Source organism: Musa acuminata, chromosome BXJ2-6 (genome assembly GCF_036884655.1).
Source record: "Musa acuminata AAA Group cultivar baxijiao chromosome BXJ2-6, Cavendish_Baxijiao_AAA, whole genome shotgun sequence".
NCBI lineage: Eukaryota > Viridiplantae > Streptophyta > Magnoliopsida > Zingiberales > Musaceae > Musa > Musa acuminata.
The window spans coordinates 45,181,439-45,204,227 of NC_088343.1; the positions used below are offsets into that span (position 1 = coordinate 45,181,439).

The window sequence follows — 22,789 nt, forward strand, 5'->3', positions numbered from 1 at the left end:
GATTCGGGTTGTGGGCCCCGCAGTTGCAGGTGGAACCGACGGCCGAGATGCGCCAGATGAGAGCATATCTGATGAACAGTGACGATTAATAGAAGGAGACTACCATTATCCGAAAAATCTTACCATCCCTCAGTAATAATATTAATGTAATATGCAAATTAAATACAAAGCCTTGGTACAAGAAAAGAAAAATAAAGGGCCAAGAAATGAGAAGATAAAACAAGTATCATACATACTGGTAGATGCCAGTCCCTGTAACAACAGAAAAAAAAAACAGTACAAAGATGGAGGATCTCATTGGATTCGTTTTAACATAAGCTACTGCTGGGTAATGGAAGCTGATGGAATCCTGTGACAACGTGAAATCGCTACTGCAAAACAGGTTGATGCTGCTAGCTGTGTTGCTACTCCCTTTTATCTTCTTCCATGTCTTCATTGTTTGAGGTCGTAGTGTTGCTGGTCATGGCCGCTCTAGCATCAATCGAAGCTGCAGAACCACGAGTATCCTTTGAAGGAATTGGTCCTGGTTTTATTAGAGAGAGCGAATCCTCTCGGTCGAAATCTTCATTTCCGTCATCCGAGTAAGCATATCTGCAAAGAAGAAAAAACCGATGAGTACCTATAAGAAAAATGGAAAGAGAAAAGAGTGTACATAAACCAGAGGTTGTAAAAAAAAACGACATTTAGTATAATATCTCATGTTGATTATAATCATTGGTCTCATTCAGTCGATCAAACATCATGGTCCTTAATATCCAGATATATGGTCTGGAACCCTAATTTTCTTTTAATAATGGACTACTGGATTGTTGAACAACAATCCAGCTTCTCAGTTAAAATCTTTACTACTACTGTAGATTTGGAAAGAGACTAGCTATTAACAGATGACAGATATCTTGTTCTCTTGTCATTCTTGTCCAATCCATTGCTGTAAATATTAAGACCCAAGGGAAACATTCTTTCGCATATCCTTGAAATCAAGATTAAATAGATATTCTGGTGTACAGCAACACTTTAGCACAGCCTAAATTCAGGTTGAAAAGAGTTCTCATACAAGCTAACAAATAATGGTGAGTCATGATAGAATTTATGGATACTACTGTTCCAAAACAGAGATGTTCATGAATGGCAGTATTATCATCGACAGTACAATAGGACAAGAGGCACCATTTCATTTTTGTTAAAATGATATTTCTATTATGACAATATTTAGATGATTAAGAGAAACATCCAGAACAAAGTCCTAGACATAAAATTTCTGAAGAAAAGCAAATTTCAGGATCCCCAAAATCCAAGGATTTTACCTCGTTGAGTTTTGGGAGGGTGCCCAAAGATCAGCGATCACACAGAGAAGAGAGAAGGAGAGGACCTGCCAAAAGGCAGGAATGATCCAAGCATTCTGCCAGCGATCGTTGTATATGTCAGTTGATTTGAAATACAGCTGCGGAAAAACAATACAACCTAATCATTCGGGGTAACACAACCAATCAAAGAGGCTGTAAACGTAGAAATGAACACCTAGCATGGTACACGAAAACCAATTAAGACAATATTTTAATATATTAAGAGTAAACCCAAGATACTCAATCATACGACATAGAATACGCCAAAGAGCTGAGTTAACATTCCTTTAATTCAAGAATATTAACTCTCAAGACCATAGAACAACTGGTGCCCTCTATTGTTGTATATTTTATACATGGCTGTCTAAAGCAACCTAAATTAGCTCAACATGAAGCAAAATAGGTGACTATTACCTCATAGCAAATCCAACAGACGGACAAAACAAGAGCAACACCCAATGCATTAGTAAATTTCCTGTAAATGTCTAGCTTAACCATCAACCGTCTTGCCTGTTAGGGAACAAACACAGGAGTTATTAAACAACTTCTAGAGACATATTCAAGCAAAAGATTCTTTTGGTATAAATTATGCAAACTACAGTAACTCGAGGAGAAGCAAACATATATTATGACTGCAAATGCAACAAACAAATGATGTAAGTTTAACCAAAGGGTGACAGCAATTGAGTTGAAATCAGAAAGCTGCAAATACCTGGAGTTTGTCCAGAGTTTTTGAAAGAGAAGTAAAAATCCAAAGAATGAAGAATGCATCCAGGAGTGCCACAGGAAGAACCAAGAACAATCTTGCTTTTCCAGCAAGATCGCTTACGGAACCTACATTCTCCACCAACTCAAGTATCTCAGATGCTAGGAAAAATGTTGCTCCAAACATGATCACCTTAGAAGTGAGGCCGCCCAAAGTAGGCCTAACAACTCCATACCCCATTGAAACAACCAGAATAATGACTCGTGACACTGTTCTTTTTACTGTACCGAAGGTTACTGCCCAAAAGGTAATCCCCATTGGTCTGAGTCCAGTTTCATTGAATTCAGCATATTCAAAGTACCACAATGCCATTTCAAACATGCCTAATGCAATGACTAGTGTTATGCAGTTCTGAAGTGGAAGAACCTCTTTCCAAAACCTCACGTACTGTGAAAACCAAAATATCCCAAGTATCACAAATGCAAGAGACATTAATCCATAAAAGTTCATGAGAGGGGCCATCCTTCCTGGCAGGTAGCCAGTGGGATTTTTCCACACAGTCTTCCCCTCTATAGCCAGGCCACTGAGTGCTGGATCACAATATATAAAATACAGGTTGTACATCCCAGTTCTCGTGATGGGTATACTGTGGGATGGCAGTGTCGCAACAAGATCCTTTCCACTGAAACTAGCAACAAGCACTTGTGGCCAGTTAGGGTTCTGAGTGGAGGGCCGATAGATAACTGTGCCTTGAGTGCAGGCGCCTAATTTTGCCAGATCTGCTGTGCAACAGACAGCTCGTTGACCACCATAGGCTGACCCACCAATTGTTTCCCGATCTTCTACCTCAAATACAATCGCTTGTACCATAACGTTATCAGTGTCTTTACTATTTTCAGTAGCTTGCTCAGACCGCCTGAATGTGATCTTCTCAAAGCTGGAAGCAGAAGAAAGGGAAACCATGAGAATGTTGAACAATAACTGTCAAAATGTGTCTGCCGTGGTACAGAACAGGGATATTCTGTGCATCATATTCAGAAAAACAGTAAATCACAATCTCTAAGAAGCCTATCCTGCAAGCTAATTGTCCATATCAAAAATGGCAGTACCGCACAAACGTCTGCTGCCAAAGGAAGTTTGGCCAGTGATGCACAGAAGGGTTGCATTTATGCCTCAAACCCTGGTGCCTCACCAAAACTCACCTTCTTAATTGTCCTTTTAGGACAACACTAGTCACTAGGATAGGGTGCAGATATATAATACCACTTTTTGCCGAAGCATTTCAGTTAATATCGCCAATGCTTTCATTAGGGCATGTACCCAAGTTTTAAGTGAAATAAAAAACACTAAATGACCAAGAAACTGTACCAGTATGCAAAATTGGCAGCAGAGAGAAACGTCTCAACCTCTCATTGATGAACTAGCTAATGTTCATCAGATCTTCAATCAGGAGACATGATATTAGTACTATATATAGATACTTTTCCATTAATTCCTTTGTGTTACCGATTATTGATGAAAATAAAATTGTGTAGAGGGCCACAGGAAGAGAGAACAAGGGATACCTTATGCAAAGAATTACATAAAGATAATAAGAAGAATAAGAGAAGGAAGAAAATAACAGGATGATAGTACGAGGCACCAATCACTTCTCAAAAATCATTAATACTTCTCCCTCAATTCATAGAACTTCCCCATTTCTTGACCACTAAGCGACTTTAGAGCAATGTTTGCTTCTCAATCTCATATGGTCTAGAATAACTCTAAGGACCTATCGAACAGTATTCAACTTAAAATAGTACTACTAGATAACTGGAAAACTCAGATGACAAATTCCTTCCCAGATCTCACGTCATACCATTATGAACACAGCTTGAATATTGAGTGTTCTAAATAACATTAAAATCCGGACCAAATTATACTAAATCAAATCAGCAACTTGGAACCCACATCTGAACACCTGAATACTCTGGAACTTGACTTCAGAGCTGGAAGAGAGCTATCCGGAGAATCTAAAATAATTGAAGTTAGAGATCTATGCAAAAAGTTCAGCATCATGGAAACTTGACAACGGCAATCGACGTATGACTGCCTACCATGTCAATGTGTTGATTCATTTTGATATTTGGATTAGTGTTACGTCAGTTGCGCACACCAGAATCGAGCTACAATGATAGTTTACCGGATCGGTTTCATTTCTTTGCACTTTCTTTCTTCGAACTAAAGCAAGTCTTTGACCGACCCAGAGAGCAACTGCATTTGAGTCTAATGAAACCCCGGGATGTCAAGAGGCAAGCACCACCTAGCGCCAGATCTCCGAACGAACAACTCGAGCCTACACCAACAACCCCAATTTCCCGTCTTTCGACATCCCGAATCCCCACAAAGCCCTAAAACCCACAAACAGAATGAAAGGCGCCCCGGATCTGTAGAAAGAAATGAGGACAAGTGGGGAATACCGGATGAAGGCGTCGCCGGGGCCGGCGGTGGCGTTGGGATCGGGGAGGGAGGCGTAGAGGCCCTCGCTGCCGCCGTGGAGAACGAAGGCATTGCCTTTCGGAGCGAACTTGTCGCCGACGTAGCTGTGCACCGAGGCATCCACAGAGGCGGAGAAGAAGAAGGGGAGAAGGAAGATGCCACAGTAAATGAGAAGCCGAAGAAGACGGCCGGGGGTGGCAATGGACGGATCGACGCGCGCCATTGGGATACCCAAGAGAAGATCTCTCTCTCTTTACCGCTCTCGTTATCCTCACAAGGAAGCCAGAGAGGAACAGGGCGAGCTATGGAACCGGTCTTCTTCTTCTTCTGCTCACTGCTGCTAATGGCGAAGCTTAGCATTCTTCTCGAGGGAAGGACCTCTTTTTAATAGCACAACTACATTCCTTACCTGGAACCCAACGTACCCGCGATCCACCCTGAGGTGCCTGTGGGTCCATTTAAACATAAGGCCGCTAGCCAATCGTCGCCGAAGAAGGTGGGCGAGTGAAGCGCGGATGAGAAGAGGGGGAAGGACTGCTCTTTTCTCTAATACTCCTCGGACTAGTCGGTGGCAAGGTTTAAGGAAGGGGTTAATGGCGATGTGGCCATTAGCCTTTGAGTCAACTCTTTAATCGAAATAAGACCGACAATGTCATTAATGTTTCAATAAGATTTACTATTGATCATAAACTATTGTTTTTTTAGACTACAAAAAATAATTTTGTTACAATAAACGACATAGAAGATGTCTATAATTAGCATTGACCCTAAACTATTATTTATTTTGACTTTGATTCTTTAATCTATTTGAGACTAAATGTTTTTCAAAAAAAAAAAAAATATTATAATTTATGATACTCACTAAATTTATATTATTATTAATCACTGATGAAGATTATTTAGTCAATTTATTTGATTTTCTTACTCTATTATTCCTGATGATATATAAATTTTCTCTTTTTATTTATCAAAATTTTATATGCAACTCTCCTTTTTTTCTTCTCAACATGAGACCAGAATGCAGCATTCTCTTTGTTGAAGTATCTCAAACATCAGTATGTTTGAACTGATGATTTGGCAGATTTCTCAATCTTCTGGAAAAAGAAGGCAGATAATTTTGGTGAACAATACCAAAGTTTACATGATATATATACTAAAATCCACACAAAATAATCCACACAAAGTACCTCTCATATCTTTGCTTTGCAAATTGGTTGAACACAATTCTCTCCTCTGGATGTGCCCATCAGATTCTGCAGAGCTTTATGTTTGTTTCATAATCATAACTCTCCATTCATCTCATAAGCAATGAAATGGTGAATTACAAGAAATTAAAAAGAGAAAGTACATGAAAAGAAAAACCTTACTTTTGTTGCTTGGAATAACATATTAGTTACATTAGTGCATAGGTTTAAAGATCTCTTGTGTTTTATTCAAGCATTCTTCTTGAAGGTTTGAGATAATATGGAATTTTCAGTTCAGCCAGCAACTCTTTTCAAGTGAAATGTAAGCAAACATATCTTTCCTCATGTTAGCTTAGCTGCTTTCACTGCCACCCTATCACTGCAACTAATGAGTCAAAAAAAGGGAGAGAACATAAAAGTCAGCATAGAATGGACTCATTAATTTGCAAGAAAAAGAATCTGCTAAAACAATTTAATAGGAATTTTATAGTCAAACCAAACAACCTAAGCTGCAGCCCTGATTGCATTAAGTCAAACTGTAAAATAGAGCAGCCCATGTTTGAATGACAAAAATTTCTTTGTTTGCTGTTGAACTAGCAAAACACTTTTCTACTATCAAACTTTTCTCATCTACAAGTTTTGACAGTTCTTTGCATCAGTATAAATTCTTTTGTTAAGCAGGTTATTTAGTGAACTGTATTCATCAAGTTTAGTTCTCAAAGAAGGCCATCATAAGTAGTAGTAGTAGTAGTAGTAGTAGTAGTAGTAGTAGTAGTAATAGTAGTAGTAGTAGTAGTTCATTAAGCTGCTTCTCAGTTCATGATACCATTAAAATATTTGAATCAACTCTTATCAGTTAACTCTTGCGCAAAGAATTATGATCTACATTGCAGTAAGGAAGATGGGAGCCAAAATGCAACAAAATGGTTACATAGATGCTTGTCATTTGTGCCAGGCTCATCATAGACTTCAACAAACCTCAGATTCTTTCAACACTTGGTGAAAGAAGGGACTTCTTGACACCAATCTAAGGGGATTCTTTTGTTCTTCCTATTAATTGTTGTGTATGTTCTTTTCTGCTCAGACAGTTACTACTTGGCTTGTGTTTAAGATATTATTAGCCTGGGTGATATCCATATGTATGCCTTTCCACCTTCACGTTCTACCATTATTACTTTGGAATGCAGCTCTCCTGGTGGCCAGCCAAATCCCTTTTAGGTGAGTTAGGTACAATAAAATTGTACAAGTGTCACAGGTAGAGGCTTCTGCAAAAAGTGCTCTCAGATCTCCTCTGAGGTAACCAATCTTTCAGCACTGGTGGCAAAGGACAAGAATCATGCAGAGGTAAATATCTTGCAATGAATAGATTTGCTCAGTGGATAGTGATGCATAAATATTAGATTTCAAATTATAACATCTTTTTAATGGATAACCAATCCATGACAACATCAACACTTAATCTGATCCAATGCAGTAGAGAGTGAAGCATACAGATCCCAAATACTATATTAGAATGGGCATATCAGCCACATCCATACAGCTTCTATGTCTTCTTCAAGCAGTTGCCACAATGCCACTATATTCGATGCTTCCATGGAAATATCTGCAACAGTGCAAAGGAGTTGAGGTTGCAGGTTGGTATTGGAAAATGGAAGCAATGACATCATGACTGCCCTGTCTTTGGCTGGGAGAGGAGTCTTTCTGCTGAAAGAGTGGAAGCAAAAGGACTCCACACTAGATAAGAAAAGCTGACCATGTCTGGTGGCAAAAGAAGGATGCCTGCCAACAAAAGTGGTGGTGTTGGCAGCAATCACAGCAATGGATTCATGGTGATTTTGATCACTAACCGGGAGATATGCTCTTTTCAGGTGTCAGTGTGAGAAGATGCTTGCTTGAAGCACCGAGTGTGACCTGCAACCTGATGCCAAGATCTTGGTGGAGAGCAACTCATTCTAATGGAAGTTGAGTTGGCGACAGAAGATTGGCGTTGGAAACAAAACAAGGAATCATTGGATTATGATTTGATGAACTTCTCAGAGGACAGTGTCGATGCTAAATTGATGGTTCTGCAGCTTTGGAATGGTAGGCTTTGTTTCTTTTCTGAGGGTGAGAGGAGAGATAGGAGTTTCACCCACCAAACCAAGCTAATTTCCTTAACCTGATAATGAGTAGCTCAAGTAAAAGAACTTCCTAAATTAGCATTATGTTCCAAGCTAAATGTTGAATTGTCCTTAACCTAATCAAAGTTAGATTATCTTTGACCAATGCTATCTAATAGATGGGTTAATAAAGCTTTGTGTTTAAGATAAAACAATGCACAAATTAGCACTTGGATTCTCAGACTAACTCATGGACAAAATGATCTCAATCTGAAAAATACACAAACTAATACAACATAACATAATAATAAATATAACAAAAATTATTTCTGATAGTTGTGAGGAAGAAAAAGTAAATGCATCTACACTTGAAGGACAAATAAATGAAGTTGATTTGTTCATCAGTGGAGCAAAAGTTAACAGTATTCTACAGTGGAAGAAAGTCACCACTTTTGACAAATGTGCCATGCTACAAAATGAGAACTCTTGACATATTGGTGTTCTTCTGGGGGGGAAACAATCAGAGACTTTGAAAGATGAACACATACTCCTCCTCTTAGAGGGTGTGTTGACACTGATAATTATAAATACAAGAACAAACTTGCTGATGAACAACAAATACTTCTCAAGAACAAAGATATTGCTTTTCTTTCAATTTCAGAAATAAATTTGGGTGTCATCACTTAATTATTGCTTCTAAATTTCAGTGAATTATGTGGCACAGTTGGTAGAATGAATGATGTCAAGAAAGCGATTTGACCACCATAAAAGCTTTAGGGGTTGTATGTTTGACCAGAATGTGAGAAATATTTCTCTCGTGTTGCTGCATTGCCTCCATGTCAATTCGGCAACATAGAGTGCGCACCGAGCAGTGCTCTTAGTACTCGTGGCACTGTCCATAACACTGTTCTAAGTGATTCCAACAAGAGATTAAGCAGATTTCAATGAGCTTCGGTGACTCCCATGTTTATCATGCTTCAGATTGTTTTGCATAATGTTGCATGAATCACTCCTAAGATTAGCAGACAAAGGGCAAACACTGACCTAACATCCCCCACTCTCGCTTGCTGCATGTGCTGTGATTGTTCTCTAGCAACAGTCTCTCTTCTTCCTACAGTATAAAGAAGGATGATGAGATATATATAGGACAGTATACATGTCACAAATCACTAGGCGAGGTTTCCTTTCTGCATCTCCTTTGGCCTCCCTTTCGATGCTTCCTTCTTCTCTTTCTCACATATGGGCACAGCACCTCGTGGCTCCATTCCCTGTAATGGCAATCATGATGATGATGACTGCGACCATCTTCCGCCCAAATCCCTCTCCCTTCACTCCCATAGCTATCCCTGTCTTCACCACCAGTGCGTCACCACCATTAGAGCTCACGCTTGCTACGTCGCTGCCCTCGCTGTTCATGGGACGTCCGTCTACAGCGGCGGCTCCGACCAAGAGATCAGAGTCTGGCCATCTGTTCTTTTAGACTCGTCGTCCACAGCGAGGACTGATCATCCTGCAAGCTTCACTGTGGCTCAAACAGAGAGCCCGGTGAAATCGCTTCTTGTGTCAGGTGACAACCTGTTCAGCTCTCACCAAGACGGCGAGATCCGCGTGTGGCAGATAAACCAGAGGGAGCAGCGCTGCTACAAGCTGAAAGCAGTTTTGCCGACCTCCATGGACCGGTTTTTGAGCTTCCTGTCGCCCAAGAACTATGTGCAAGTCCGCAGACACAAGAAGTGCTCCTGGGTGCACCACGTTGACGCCGTCTCCGGCCTCGCGCTCTCGCACGACGGCGCGCTCCTCTACTCCATCTCCTGGGACCGCACTCTAAAGGTGTGGCGCACCTCCGGGTTCAGGTGCATAGAGTCCGTCGCGGGCGCCCACCAGGACGCCATCAACGCGATCGCGGTGTCGCGGAACGGCCACATCTATACGGGCTCGGCCGACGCCAAGATCAACGTGTGGAGGAGGAGTGGCGAGGAGGGGAAGCACTCGCTGGTGCAGACGCTGGAGCGGCACCGGTCGGCGGTGAACGCGCTGGCGCTGAGCGCCGACGACCGAGTGCTGTACTCGGGAGCGTCCGACCGCTCCGTGGTGGTGTGGGAAGGGGGCAGCGGGGGGATGGCGGCCACCGGGGAGCTCAGGGGACACAGGAGGGCCATCCTGTGCCTTGTGGCGGCCGGGGACGTGGTCTGCAGCGGCTCGGCGGATAGGACGGTGAGGGTGTGGAGGAGAGGACGAGAGCAGAAGGGGCGCCACAGCTGCTTGGCCGTAATGGAAGGCCACGGAGGGCCCGTCAAGAGCTTGGCGATGGTAGTGCTGGAAAGCAGCAGCAGCAGCAGTAGCAGTACATGCCTGGTTCTCAGTGGAGGTTTGGACTGTGATCTAAAGCTGTGGAGACTCTCAGTTCCTTCTCTCTCTTAGGAGGACACCTCCCTGGCTTTGGAAGTACAGCTTCTCTTAGATCGAAGATGATACTCCATCGTCCTCCCCACGGGATGCTTGACCACGTTCATGGCCATGCCTGGCCACAGTCAAAAAAGGGTTTACGGCCATCTACCATTGGCTTGGCCACAGTTCAAAGTAATACTAATTGAACGAACTGAACCTTTAAGGCCACATGTTATCCAGAAACCACGTAACATAGATGATAGGAGATGATTAAATGGCCGAGTTCTATCACTATAGTACCTTTATGAGGAGCATATCAACAAGGATTAGTTGTACTGTCACTTCATCATCACTGTGTCACACCCTTCATGGTTTATTTTATGTGATGCATATGTATTGCAAAAGTAGGCCCAAATGATGAATCAATTATGTCTGATATATATATATATATATATATATATATAGAGAGAGAGAGAGAGAGAGAGAGAGAGAGAGAGAGAGAGAGAGAGTAGATTGTTTTCTTTAAAGTAAGATAGATTGAATCAAAAGCCTGATGTCCAAAGTTTTATGATACTAACAGATGCACTCTTAAAGCTTACTATAGAATACAAAGGCCTCACATCAAGTTGAGGCACAATATGAATGATAAATTTGGAATTTAATCTGTGAAGACCTTCTACACCCACAACTTTAAACCTAAGTTCTAAGCATACCTCCATAATGGAATGTCCATTAACCAAAAGTTTGTGAAACAGTACATAATCTCTTTCATTTTAATAACTCCATAACTCATAGATGAACCTATGTGGTGCCGAGACATTTAGGTACAGTGTCCACCTAGACACTTTGGGTAGTGCAATTTTTTTTACACATTGATGAAACAAAACTGTGCATCAAATGTTCCCTTTAGAGTCAGAAACCCTAAGATCACTTGTGAGAACTCTTCATGAGGCATCAAGTCATAAATCTTTGAAGTGGTACACTTGCCCTTTTGATTTTAGCAAAGATATATATGTTTTCAGATGTATAGCCGCATCAGACAAAAAAATTGAAACCTGTATCAAATCTTCTATGACCATATATCTAAGTCCAAGAGTTTAACTCTGGTAATTCCAACAAAAATTTCTTTGTCATCCACATAAAACTATAGAAAGCATAATTAACAATTTGAATAAATTAGTGCTGAATAATTAAAAAAAAAAAGAACAAAAGAATGAAATGCAGCAGACTAAACTAGAAAACAATTTGCAGACTTTTTTCTTACTAGAATCTTTTATCATACCTTTCCTGTGAGTGTAAGTTTTGCACTGGTAGGGTTTTCCGGATCTATCTTGCTGCAAGATCTGAGTGGGAACTTAACTAAGGGTGAAAGATGACCTTCACATCTATCAGCGCATCGTGGCAGTTGGATCGAGTGTTGTCAAATACAAGTTGGAGATGCTGCAGCCTTCACCAAGTAGTTCATCATCAGATGAAACAACATTTCTGCAGTAATCACACCAACCAATGATAGACATTAAATCAAGCCCATGTCACTTGAAATGGTAGCACGGAAAAGGTGGAAAACATATCAGTCGGTAATCAGAAATGGAAAACAAAAAAGAGCTGAGATGAAGTACTTAGTTATCTAACACAAAGTGAATTGTTTCGACAATTTGTGTGTAATTTGTATATGAAACATAAAAATAATGATGAAACTAGTAGGATTTACAAAAATGAAAAACAGAGAGAACGAGATTACACCCAAACATGTTTTAGAATCACTCTACTACGTAATATGACAGTAGTAATGAAAAATGATGATGCATATCCCGGTGAAGTAGATATCTTGATGAAGTGTTAAGTGGCCAATGAATCGATCAAACTACGAACTGCACAATGATTACTAATTAAAAAACATAATACAATGTACAATCATAAAAAAAATATTTAATTTAGAGTGCCACAGTATTCAAAACATGTACATTCTAGGCTGCTCATGCATAGAGAAGAACCGAGAACCGAATACCAACACATCGAGGAGCCCTGCCAATCTTGCAGCTAAGCAGCAGACTATTACTCGACCTGTGGAGGTCATAATCGGATAATATTAACTCGCAGTTCCAGTCAAAATCTGGCCTTTTCTAAATGTTCTTCAATGCACTCCAGTATTAGACCTAATTACCGAACTTTTTAATATTTCAATTCACAGATCAATTCTCTCTCGAACCGTACAATTACCCAATTTTGCTGTAACCAAGATACATAAAGAGGAGGGTTCTCTTTTTTATATGAGGGTATAGGGAAGGAGTAGTACCTTAGGACGCCCAATGAGTTCTGGGCGACGAGCCAAAGGGCGGTGGTGGTAGCGGTGGCATCGCTTCGATCACGCTTGCTTGCTTGTGGCGAGAGGGTGCGGGACTTGGAGGACGAGGCAGGAGAAGCCGAAGGGAGGAAGAGGACTGCGGAGGAAAGCGCCACCCTCCTCCTGCCTTCCATTCTTCCTACGGCGTTCCTCGCGGTTGCATTGGGAGATCGGCTTTCGAACGACTTCGCTTCCGACACAACGAAAGGCTGACGTGGTGCATATCGAGCGGGGAGTTGGGCAGATGAGACGGGGTCGGTTCTCGGTGATGTGTCGCGACTGATTTCGTAAATCAAGTCTAGGGCGAAGGGCATTTTCTGGGCAATTCGCGTGGATGCGGGGCCACCTGTGGAGCCCACGTGAATCCGACTCCGTGGCCAAACTCCATTCGATGGGGAAGACCTTTGGTGGAGGCCTCCCGGTAGGGGATACATCTTTAAATCACCTGCAGAGGCCAAGAGAATGAGAATTATTATTTATATGCCTTGTAATATGTTAAAAATTAATTACTTTGATCATATTGGTTAAGTAAAAGATGATAAAAAAGAATATAGGTATTAATTTGGTAAGAATATAGGTATTAAGTTGGTATTGTCCACAAAATTTATACTAACGAGAGAGTTAGCACATAGCAAAATTTGAGATGTGATGGATTCATTCCATCGATCGATCCCGACAGCCAACTTGGGTCGGCAATGAGTTCCTTCATGTCGTCGCAGTCGTCTAATTCAGCTGCCCCTGCCAAGAGCTGCGGCTTCCGTGAGCTCGGGGCACGTTCGCAGAGAATCGACGACTCGAGCGAGGAGGTCTCACCGCGGTCCCAATTCACGGATGCTTCTGGGAATTCGTCTCCAAAAGGCGATCTTTCCAAGCTGGTTAACGTTCGTCGACGCTTGCCTCAGGCCATGGGAGGGCTAACTATTGCAGGCAATCTGGCCCTGGCACATTTGGATCGGTTCCCGGCATGCCCAGGCTTCGTGGAGTGCGCAGCAAGGTTTTCCAGCCTCGACGACCGGAATCGCTGTTGGCTCTCCGGCCATCTTGAGCTACCAGGGAATGCCAAGCTGCATTCCAGCGTAGCAAGCGACCAATGTCCGACGGTGAGATATGCCGAGTTGTGAAACTCTAGAGAGGAATCATCGGCATCCGATCCGATTTCTGTGAGTGGAGAAGCAAGCTTAGGAGCTCCCAGAGATGGCAACGCGAAGAAGCGAAAAGCTCCTCCGAAGAGCAAAGGGAAGGATACTATTCGACCGAAATCCGTCATCGATCCTCCCAAGGTGTAAAGATCATTCCTTTCAGGAAGGACTCAAAATTTTGAGCTTTCAGGTGGCAGACGGAGGAGGACTCTGATGCAAAGAGATGTCGATCGACGGGGAACAATAACGAGACTGGCAATGAGCAAAATGATGGTGCCATAAGTAAGAGGGAATGGTGAAGAGAAGCAGGAAAGAGAAAGCAATGACAACAAGCCCTCAGAGCCTCCCAAGGACCACCACTACGTTCATGTAAGGGCGAGAAGAGGCCAAGCAACCGAGAGCCACAACCAAGCTGAAAGGGTACGTGGTCTTGTCACCAATGCTCAAGATCTCCTTGTACCGATCAGTGAATGCATAAAGCACAAAGGATCCAATTGTCTTGTCACCTACCCTGTCATCACCATCATATATTAAGTGACATCATGCCTTAACATAATCTCAATTTAACATAAGTCTCATATGATCCCAGAAAGTTCCTATTAAACAAATAAATAATGGAACCATAATTTCAAGAGCAACTTTTACTTTTATTTAAGTCTCATCATGCCTTAACATAAGAGATATGGCAAATCTAGTTAATCAAAATAGTTAGTTCATAGGAACAGTTGTCTGGCAGAAATCACAAAGAGACCAAAATATGTACATCTCACATTTCCTATGATCCGGACTTGAATTTTTTTGGCTAATAGTTTCTGAGTGTGCATATCAACATCCATGAAGTAGACCAAAATATGTATTCAGTCACTGCACTCCCATATACATCTCACATTTCCTTTGATCCAGACTTTAGAGACAGTAAAATATGTTTGGATTAATAGTTTATGAGTGTGCATACCAACATCCATGCAGTAATGCGCACATAAACCAATAAACTGGCAGTACACACATCAAACTACTCATTCAAGAGATTATCAACAGCCAACAAAAGTTTCCAGCACCCAGAAGCTAATAGTGAGAATCCTTTCTCGTAATCGCCTGAACACCAAGTAGAGAAATCACATAGTACATTAACCTTGTTCCATAAAGATGTCGTAAATTGCTACAGCGATAACCGAGTTCTACTCCGAAGCTGCTTCATCTATATCCAAATATCGGAAGTGCAGTCTCCACCAGGATACCTCATCTCATGTGCCAGTGCAGGTCCATCAGGCTCTGTCCCAAAGTCAACAAAGAAGTTTGGATTTATGGTCAACCCACCTTGCTCGGTGTTCACATCAATCTGCAACATGTGAGATCCCTTCTTCACGAGATCTGGGCCATAAAATTGTTGATCCCACACACTAAAGAGTGAGTTTGTCACGTACAGCCGCTTCCCATCCAAGCTCAGTTGAATCATCTGCGGTCCTCCTCTAAGTCGATTTCCCTGATAAAAGAGTAGTTGTCATTGTGACAAGCTCTAACCTTTACAGTCCTATACGGCAAAAGTATGGTTCTCAAGGTGAAACTATAGTTCTTCCATATTAAATCGTACAGTTGATGCAATTCCCACCAAAGAAAACTTACAACACAAAGAAGTTGTCAGTTCTATTTTTAACAGCTTGTCATGCTTCTTTTAGTCTTTGAATTAACAGAAGCATATACTAAGATAAGAATTGGTTCCAATTTTCCCATGTTACCAGTTCATTTTAAAATGCCCACTCATAGGCAACAAAGGAATCTCAAAAACCTCTATAAGCATGTAGTTCATGCCTATTTCTAATCAAAGAAATGAAGACTCAAAACTAGTAATTCAAAATGAACACATGATGCATGCAGAATAATGGTATAAATGTTAAATATGGAACTAGAATGTAAATAGACACGGATAGAAGGTACTCACCTTAATCACAGGTACACTAAATTGTGACTCCACCCCATCCTCTGACACACAGACTACGTCACTTCCCTTCTGAAGGAGACCTCCAACCCATATTTGTCCTGTCAGCACCGGCTTTGAAGGATCTTCAATGTTATACTGTCTAACATCTCCATGAAGCCAGTTGACAAAATAGAGGTACCGATCATCAAGAGAGATGAGAAAGTCTGTGATCAGCCCTGGCATTTCGGGTAGAATCCAGTTTCGCACCTTCAGTGGAGTTACAGATATGGCAACCTTAAAAAGCAGATATTAGATTTCTTAGTACTTGGTATCCCATTGAAAAGCAGGCAGAATCGCAAAAAAGCTAGAAAAGCAAATGGCAAAACAAACCTCATGGTTCCAGAGACCATCTGTGGTCTTGAAAAATCTCACCATGTTGCTGGACAAAGCACAGCCAACAAAGCCAGTGTCTTTAGATGGGTCATGCAGAAATCGTGTCTGCCAAGAATAGCAAATTTTTTCAGAATGTGAATATATTGGAGTTTCTTATATTGAGAAAGAACAACACAAACACAGACTTCTAAGGGTAAGAGCCCTGCATTTCCAAGATCCAATGTCTGCTTTAGTTCACCATCTGGCCAGCTATAAACATACAAGTGTCTTCCATATAATCCGTCTGAAACATGTTGTAGGTTGAAACCCTTTGAAAAAGCTGCAGGAGCTCCCCATGATGAGCTGATCATGGTCTTGTGACGTGGTTGGTACCAAAAATCATAGCCAAACAAAGGACTATGACCTGGTTTTTCCCACCTGTATGGATTGCATTAGACAACAAGGTCAAACATTATTGGCAGCAAGGAAGTGAAATGAAACAAATAAATAGAAATGAATATGAACGTTCATCAGAATGATCACCATAAGTGATTGTCCAAGCTCATTTGAATGCTTAATCTCAATTCCAGTGCACTTTGATATATTCATCACATGCATAAACCAGACAACACAGGTATAATGATGAAAGAAGCACCAAAAACCGATTTGGATAATTCTTTATTTGCGTGACAAAATCAAAATACTTTAGGACCTTTAGTTCGCTTATTGCAGCAAGGACCTGCTTATCATGTTACTGCTTTTGACAGTTTCCAATATAAACCAAATTTCTTTTTAGTTTTCATGACAACATTCTGTTAAATTAAACAAAAGATGCTTTTGAACTTCACAATAACATTCTCCAACACCCCTCATACAGTTAGAACTTACCATTGAAGCGTCTTCTACAAAATCAGAAGAACCCAGGTGATCAGGATTCATTTTCTGTGATACTAATTCTTACGAGAGCGATTTATTGGTTATTCCGTTCTGTTCTGTGCTCAACCAATAGGCAAGATGGACCCCCAATCACAAAATCATGAATTTCAAATTCAAGCAGACATCAGCCTTTTTTCATTAAGATTCTCAAGATTCTACCTTTAGGGGATTGCCAATTTAATCAAGAACAGTTTCCATTGTTTGGGGAGTTTATCATATACAATGTAAATCATATACAATGCAAGCCAATCAGAGTAAGGGTTGGCTCATGGCCACTTGAATAATCAATGCTTTATCAATGCATATTTCCTCAGATGGAAGGATAAAACATTCTAAAGCATAAAGTGTATTTGAAAAATCATTATAATGATTTTTCAGATCAAGTTCTGAGGAAAAGACTTACCAAGTAACCAAAAACATCACCAATTTTGTTACTATAAAATGGGATAAAGAAAAGGACATCAGTGGCTTTATGATGGTTAAAACCAAGAAAAAAATGTACTAAACAAACTAAGTCTAGATATTATCAAAACGTACTAAGGTAGATGCCTAGATTTCAAGTTACAAATTAAAGAGAACAGTGAACACCACACCTTCCTTTCACATTGAAATCTGAATCAAGAAGCAGGAAGCCACTCCCCGTTGCATTTCCTTCTTTATCTCCAAGGCAAGAGACCATTATATTACCAGACGCAAGGCAATGAGAGGTATGAGGATATGCTAGCCCAGTCTTTTGCAGAATATCTGTGGGCTCAACAACCTTATGCAATGATGGAGCTCTTGGAATTTTTGCAGTGTCAACAACATATATGCGACTGGATCTGAAAAATACAAAAATGATTAGGCCCATTGATAAAAAATATATGAATGGTAGACAATATGGCAGGTAGCTTAGGAGTGCTATTCGGTGTAGTTCCGAACCAGCAATCACAGGAAGGACTCATATACATACATATATATATACATATATATATATATATATATATATATATATATATATGTGTGTGTGTGTGTGTGTGTGTGTGTGTGTGTGTATATATATATATATATGTATGTATGTATATATATATATATATATATATAATCTCTCGACTTTAGGAGTTATAAAATAAAATAAACAACTTTAGGAAATAGCACAAGAAACACCAATGTTGGCAGTATTGACTAGAATTTATAAACTTGAACCTTAAGGCAGAACCACATGGGAAATAGATCAAACCAAACAATCTTTTGCAAATGAAAACCAGATGTGGTAACTAGAACACAAGTTGACTTTCAATCAAGTATTACTTGGTCCTCTATCTCCAAGCATATGAAGGAGCCTCCTCAATCCCCTTTCTTTTAACATCAAACAGCCATTTGCTGATGACCTTGACTCTTGATAGTCACTTAAAGAATAGGTGCCAGAAAACACCAACTGCATGCCAAAATATATTATTTTTCTACTCTCTCTTAGCACTTGAGTTGCTACCTCTAAGCACTTAAACTTTCCCTAGAGCTAAGCACTTAAGCAAATACCAAGTCATGCCAAAGTAGAGCTGGCAGAAAGCAAAACCTCAAGTCAATAGAAAATTGAAGAACTGATACCACTAAGCACTTAAAACTTTTTCTAGAGTCTCGTAGGTTAATTTATCTTAAGTATACCAATCAATACATATAACAATTAGACTCTTTTTATTGGTGTTATATCAGATTCTTGTTGTCTGAGCTGGATAGGTAAGTCGGATCCAATTGACGTTCATTCCAAAGCTATCTCAGGTCCTACTCGTAGTTCACCGAGGCGTGACCCTACAAGATTAAGTCAAGGGCGTTCCCAACAAATACCCCTCCGACGATCAAATCAGTTTTAGAAGCCAAAGAGTTGAGGATTAGTCGGACTAGTTGGTGAGATTGAGGAAGAGAATATGTGGAATGCGTACCTCGAGGTCCCTTTTATATGTGGTTCGGGAATGGTTATGTTCGAGATCATCGGTTGTAAGAGGAGTTCATATGACGTTTTAGGCAAGAGTGTGGTGTGATGTTTGCAGCTTCTGAAGCCCACGTCGTCTGATTGCACCGATTGAAGGGTTAGATGGTTAGACGTTTGACCACATACGACCCGTTATGGCCATGCATCTTCGGATCCGACTGCCACTTGTCAACCGGATTTGACTAACATGTTGCTAGGACGGTCGACCCGTTGGCCACATGTGGTCACATTTTAGCGTGCTCACACCGATAACGACAAATGCTGACTTCTCATATGACACTAGAAAGAGCACCCACGAGGCCTTGGCTCCCCTACTGGGACGCACTAATAAGCATATTTAGTCCCACATCAATTAATAAGTAACCAAGGCCTTACAAGCCCTCAGCATCACCCTATACTCACCCCAAAAGGGCAAAATCGTGCGAGCTCACCCAAAGCGAACAATTCCACACGAGCCCTTGTGCTCGCACTGATGATGATAAATACTGACTTATTATATAGCACTAGAAGGAGGGCCCGGGAGGCCTCGGCTCCCCTGCTAGGGGGCATAGATAAGCACAATTATTCCCTCATAGGCCCCAAAATGGGGCTCACCCCAAAAAGGGCAAAACTGTAGGCTCACCCAAAGCGGATAATTCCTCGCGAACTCTCGTGCTCATGCTGATGACAACAATTGTTGACTTATCAATTGGCAAAAACACCACTTTCATTGACAATGATAATCAAATCAAAGTTTTATGAAAGGAAAATTTCATAATCTTCTTCAAGAGACCTGTTAGTTCTTTACAATTGTATTATTCCTCAGGATCAATATTTACTCGTAAAATACACTTGAAAAGTTGGCAGACCATGTGCCTCCCTAGTTGATCAATCTTGGATTTCCTCGATAACCTATCATAGTTAGCATGAATGAAATAAAACAGACTACATTTGTGGGTACTAAAGATAGTTTGACAATGAACTTCTATAACTGAAATGGTCAAAGAGACCTATTAGTTCTTTACAATTGTATTAATCCTCAGGATCAATATTTACTCGTAAAATACACTTGAAAATTTGACAGACCTATTAGTTCTTTACCTAAGAATGATTCTCAGTGATGGTTAGCATGAATGAAAAAAAACAGACTATATTTGTGGGTACTAAAGATAGTTTGACAATGATCTTCTAAAACTGAAATAGTCAAAGAATAGCTTGGAATATCGTTTAAGCTGGTCACCATTTATGTATAATGTAACAAATAATTATCTTCTTTGCAGGAACAAATCAAAGTAAGACATGTAAAAGTAGCAATAATATAACACAAGCAAAACACAACAGAGGCTCACAGCAATGAAGGCAAAATCAAGAATTGCCGAACTGCTGAAGGGTCACCATGACAAGAACTGCAGGCGTTCCAACCAGAATGATGCAGTTCATCACCAATATTGGGCACGGGAAGCCTGTGAATTACTTTGGAATATGTAGGGGAGTTAGGATCAACATCCACTGTCGCCAAGTAGTCCGGTTTTTCTATTCCAGTGCCTGTGTAGTTGAAGAGAATATCTTTGTTGTAAAATCCATTGACTAAAGACATTTTATTTAAGACAGCATAAAATTTATCGGTCGTGGAAAAGGCTGATTCTTCTAATTAGAACTATAATTGGACACAAGAGTGAATAGCGCAAACACAGGAAAAAATTATTAGCACTCTAGCAAAGCTTATTAAACAAATATTTTAATGCTGAAGTCCAGAACTAAAAGTAGTAGAAAATATAAACATGAATAGACCACAATAGGTTCTTCTTAATTAGGAAAAGAAAACTATAAAGAGTTAACTATGAATCATACAGTCGATAAATCTTAATATATCATGTATAACTTCTTCAAGTATCACTTTGTTAATGATCCTCAGTATAAAGGAAAATGCTTAAGAAAGGAGACAAAGTTTCCTTAGGAGTAAGGCCATATCCAATTAATTCAAAATTTGCTTCTTCTACAATAAGTTCAACCGAGGGTGTTACATTAGTTTATGCTTTGCAAGAACAAATACAATGTGATTCTCAATTCAATATTTTTTCATAATGATAGAATTAGATTTCTTCCTCGTCTCATCAAATTGGCCGGTTGGGCTTGATTTGATGACTTTTGGTGTTATGCATCTAGTTATGCTATAAATAACCATGCATGCTTACCAAGTTCAAAAGGAATGAACTAGAAAACCTGCAAGATTCCTCCATAGCGACAATGGAGATCAAGCATTAAACAACCATGAAATAAAACCCCATAAACTCCCAAAAACTAAGAACAAAAAACAAAAACAAGAACTTACGAATGCCAATTTTGAAAGATTATTCTTTTAAACCCCAGAAATCCCTGTTCCGAGTATGTATTTCACACAAGATTATAAATACAAGAAAGAAGTCAAAATCTCCTGATATGTTGGGAAACGTTGATGATGCCCTTAAGAAAAGGGAATACATATCATGAGGACTACACTCCTGAACAGTCAAAGAAGGAGCCAAATCTCAATCAAACCTCTGACAGCTAGAGAAGTTACATCAATGATCAATAAGCAAGGTGGCTTTTGATGGCCCTGAACACCTGACATCATGCATGAATAACAGAATCAGGTCCCAAATCAAAAGTGCATAGTTACTAAAAATGTCATCACCTATTCCTTCTCATTTATGACAAAAGTAAGACCTTTTATTTTCGAACCAACAATATAATTCATTTTGTTTGTTGGTGAAAAACTTTTGAATATTGGACAGTTAAGAAAAAAATATATATACAAAAAATTTATGTTGTTGGATGTATAGAGTTACTAGAACAGAGAGAAAAGAATACTTTTATTCATGATCAAGCAAGTATCGCTTCAACAGAGGATAGAGGATAAGATGAGATACTCATAGTTTAAGATTTCTAGATGCGGTATTGGTACGAGGAAAGGTAGAGGAAGATCTAAAAATATTTTAATAAAATTATAAATAAAAATTTAAGTAGGTTAGACTTACGAATTTGTTTTTGTTAGTGTTATTGTTGTGAGGAACTTCTCGTCTCGATTGAAAAAAAAAAAAAGAAAAGAAGAGACGACTGAATCCGCAAGGATTAATAACAAGGAATATGCATATGAAGATTCCTCGTCTAAACACATGGAGAGCAAAAACGTAACAGCCTACTGAGAAAACACATCAGAATCAAAACCAGTAACTCCCCCAAGTTCAAAAATAGCTCAGAGAAACAACCAAAAGGCGCGATCCTTTTACCATTATAGACACAGGTAACGTAGATCAAGGCCTCCCGCGGCCCCGACATGGCTTCGAGGGGGGACGCATAGCCCGGGCGAGTGTCGGCGCAACAACCCTGAACCTTCGCAGCACCAGCCATCGCGGTGTTCTCAGGTCGCGACCAAGCCGGGGACTCTCCGGATCGAAGCCTCAACTTACGATGCCTCTTCGAACACCTTGATTCAGATCAAAGTACCCGAGGAAAGATCGGCACGGACCCCAAAATGGGAGCGAGGTCTCAGATGCAGCGGGTCGCACACAGTTCCAGCTACAGTGGGGTAGTGACCCTGAGGTAACGTGTCACGGCGGGATCACCGGTTTCTTATCCGAGCGATGCCGTGTCGTCTCCGGATCGAATTGTGGCCACAACAAGAAAACGATGGAAGATTTATCCTCTGCCGAAAAGAATGCTGAGGTTTATTTTGGTAAGAGACAATGCTAATGTATAATTATGGTTTTTTATTTTTTATTTTTTTTCGGATATTATATGTATTTTTTTTACTGTTGCCATGTTTGAAAATAGCATATTTGTCATCATAAAATTTTAAATATACTACATATGTAAATATCAAAATTAATATCCATAAAAAAAAAAATAAAGGTTAACAAACATTAAACTATTTTAGTTAAAAAATATAAAAATA

The 22,789-nt window shown here is 40.2% G+C and overlaps 3 protein-coding genes and 1 long non-coding RNA gene across 4 annotated transcripts; 1 reads left to right on the top strand and 3 right to left on the bottom strand.

The window, feature by feature from the left end:
* Positions 1–105: 105 nt before the first annotated feature.
* On the bottom strand, positions 106–4,898 carry LOC135615956 (uncharacterized). Its single transcript, XM_065115080.1, has 5 exons — positions 4,509–4,898; positions 2,056–2,986; positions 1,758–1,853; positions 1,305–1,441; positions 106–591 (listed from the first exon to the last, which is right to left on the bottom strand). The coding sequence occupies exons 1-5, from the start codon at positions 4,748–4,750 to the stop codon at positions 405–407; spliced, it is 1,593 nt and encodes a 530-aa protein (XP_064971152.1). The 5' UTR covers positions 4,751–4,898; the 3' UTR covers positions 106–404.
* Positions 4,899–5,847: 949 nt separating this feature from the next.
* LOC135615959 (uncharacterized) lies at positions 5,848–12,772 on the bottom strand. Its single transcript, XR_010488204.1, has 3 exons — positions 12,495–12,772; positions 11,481–11,683; positions 5,848–6,096 (listed from the first exon to the last, which is right to left on the bottom strand). It is a non-coding gene; the product is annotated as an uncharacterized LOC135615959 (long non-coding RNA).
* On the top strand, positions 6,150–11,472 carry LOC135615958 (protein JINGUBANG-like). Its single transcript, XM_065115081.1, has one exon. The coding sequence runs from the start codon at positions 9,050–9,052 to the stop codon at positions 10,229–10,231; it is 1,182 nt and encodes a 393-aa protein (XP_064971153.1). The 5' UTR covers positions 6,150–9,049; the 3' UTR covers positions 10,232–11,472.
* A 1,820-nt stretch (positions 12,773–14,592) lies between the features above and the next one.
* On the bottom strand, positions 14,593–22,456 carry LOC103989987 (selenium-binding protein 1). Its single transcript, XM_009408974.2, has 7 exons — positions 22,125–22,456; positions 20,205–20,400; positions 17,501–17,728; positions 16,178–16,409; positions 15,990–16,097; positions 15,621–15,893; positions 14,593–15,164 (listed from the first exon to the last, which is right to left on the bottom strand). Exons 1-7 carry the CDS (start codon positions 22,243–22,245, stop codon positions 14,880–14,882), a joined length of 1,443 nt encoding a protein of 480 aa, XP_009407249.2. The 5' UTR covers positions 22,246–22,456; the 3' UTR covers positions 14,593–14,879.
* Positions 22,457–22,789: the final 333 nt, after the last annotated feature.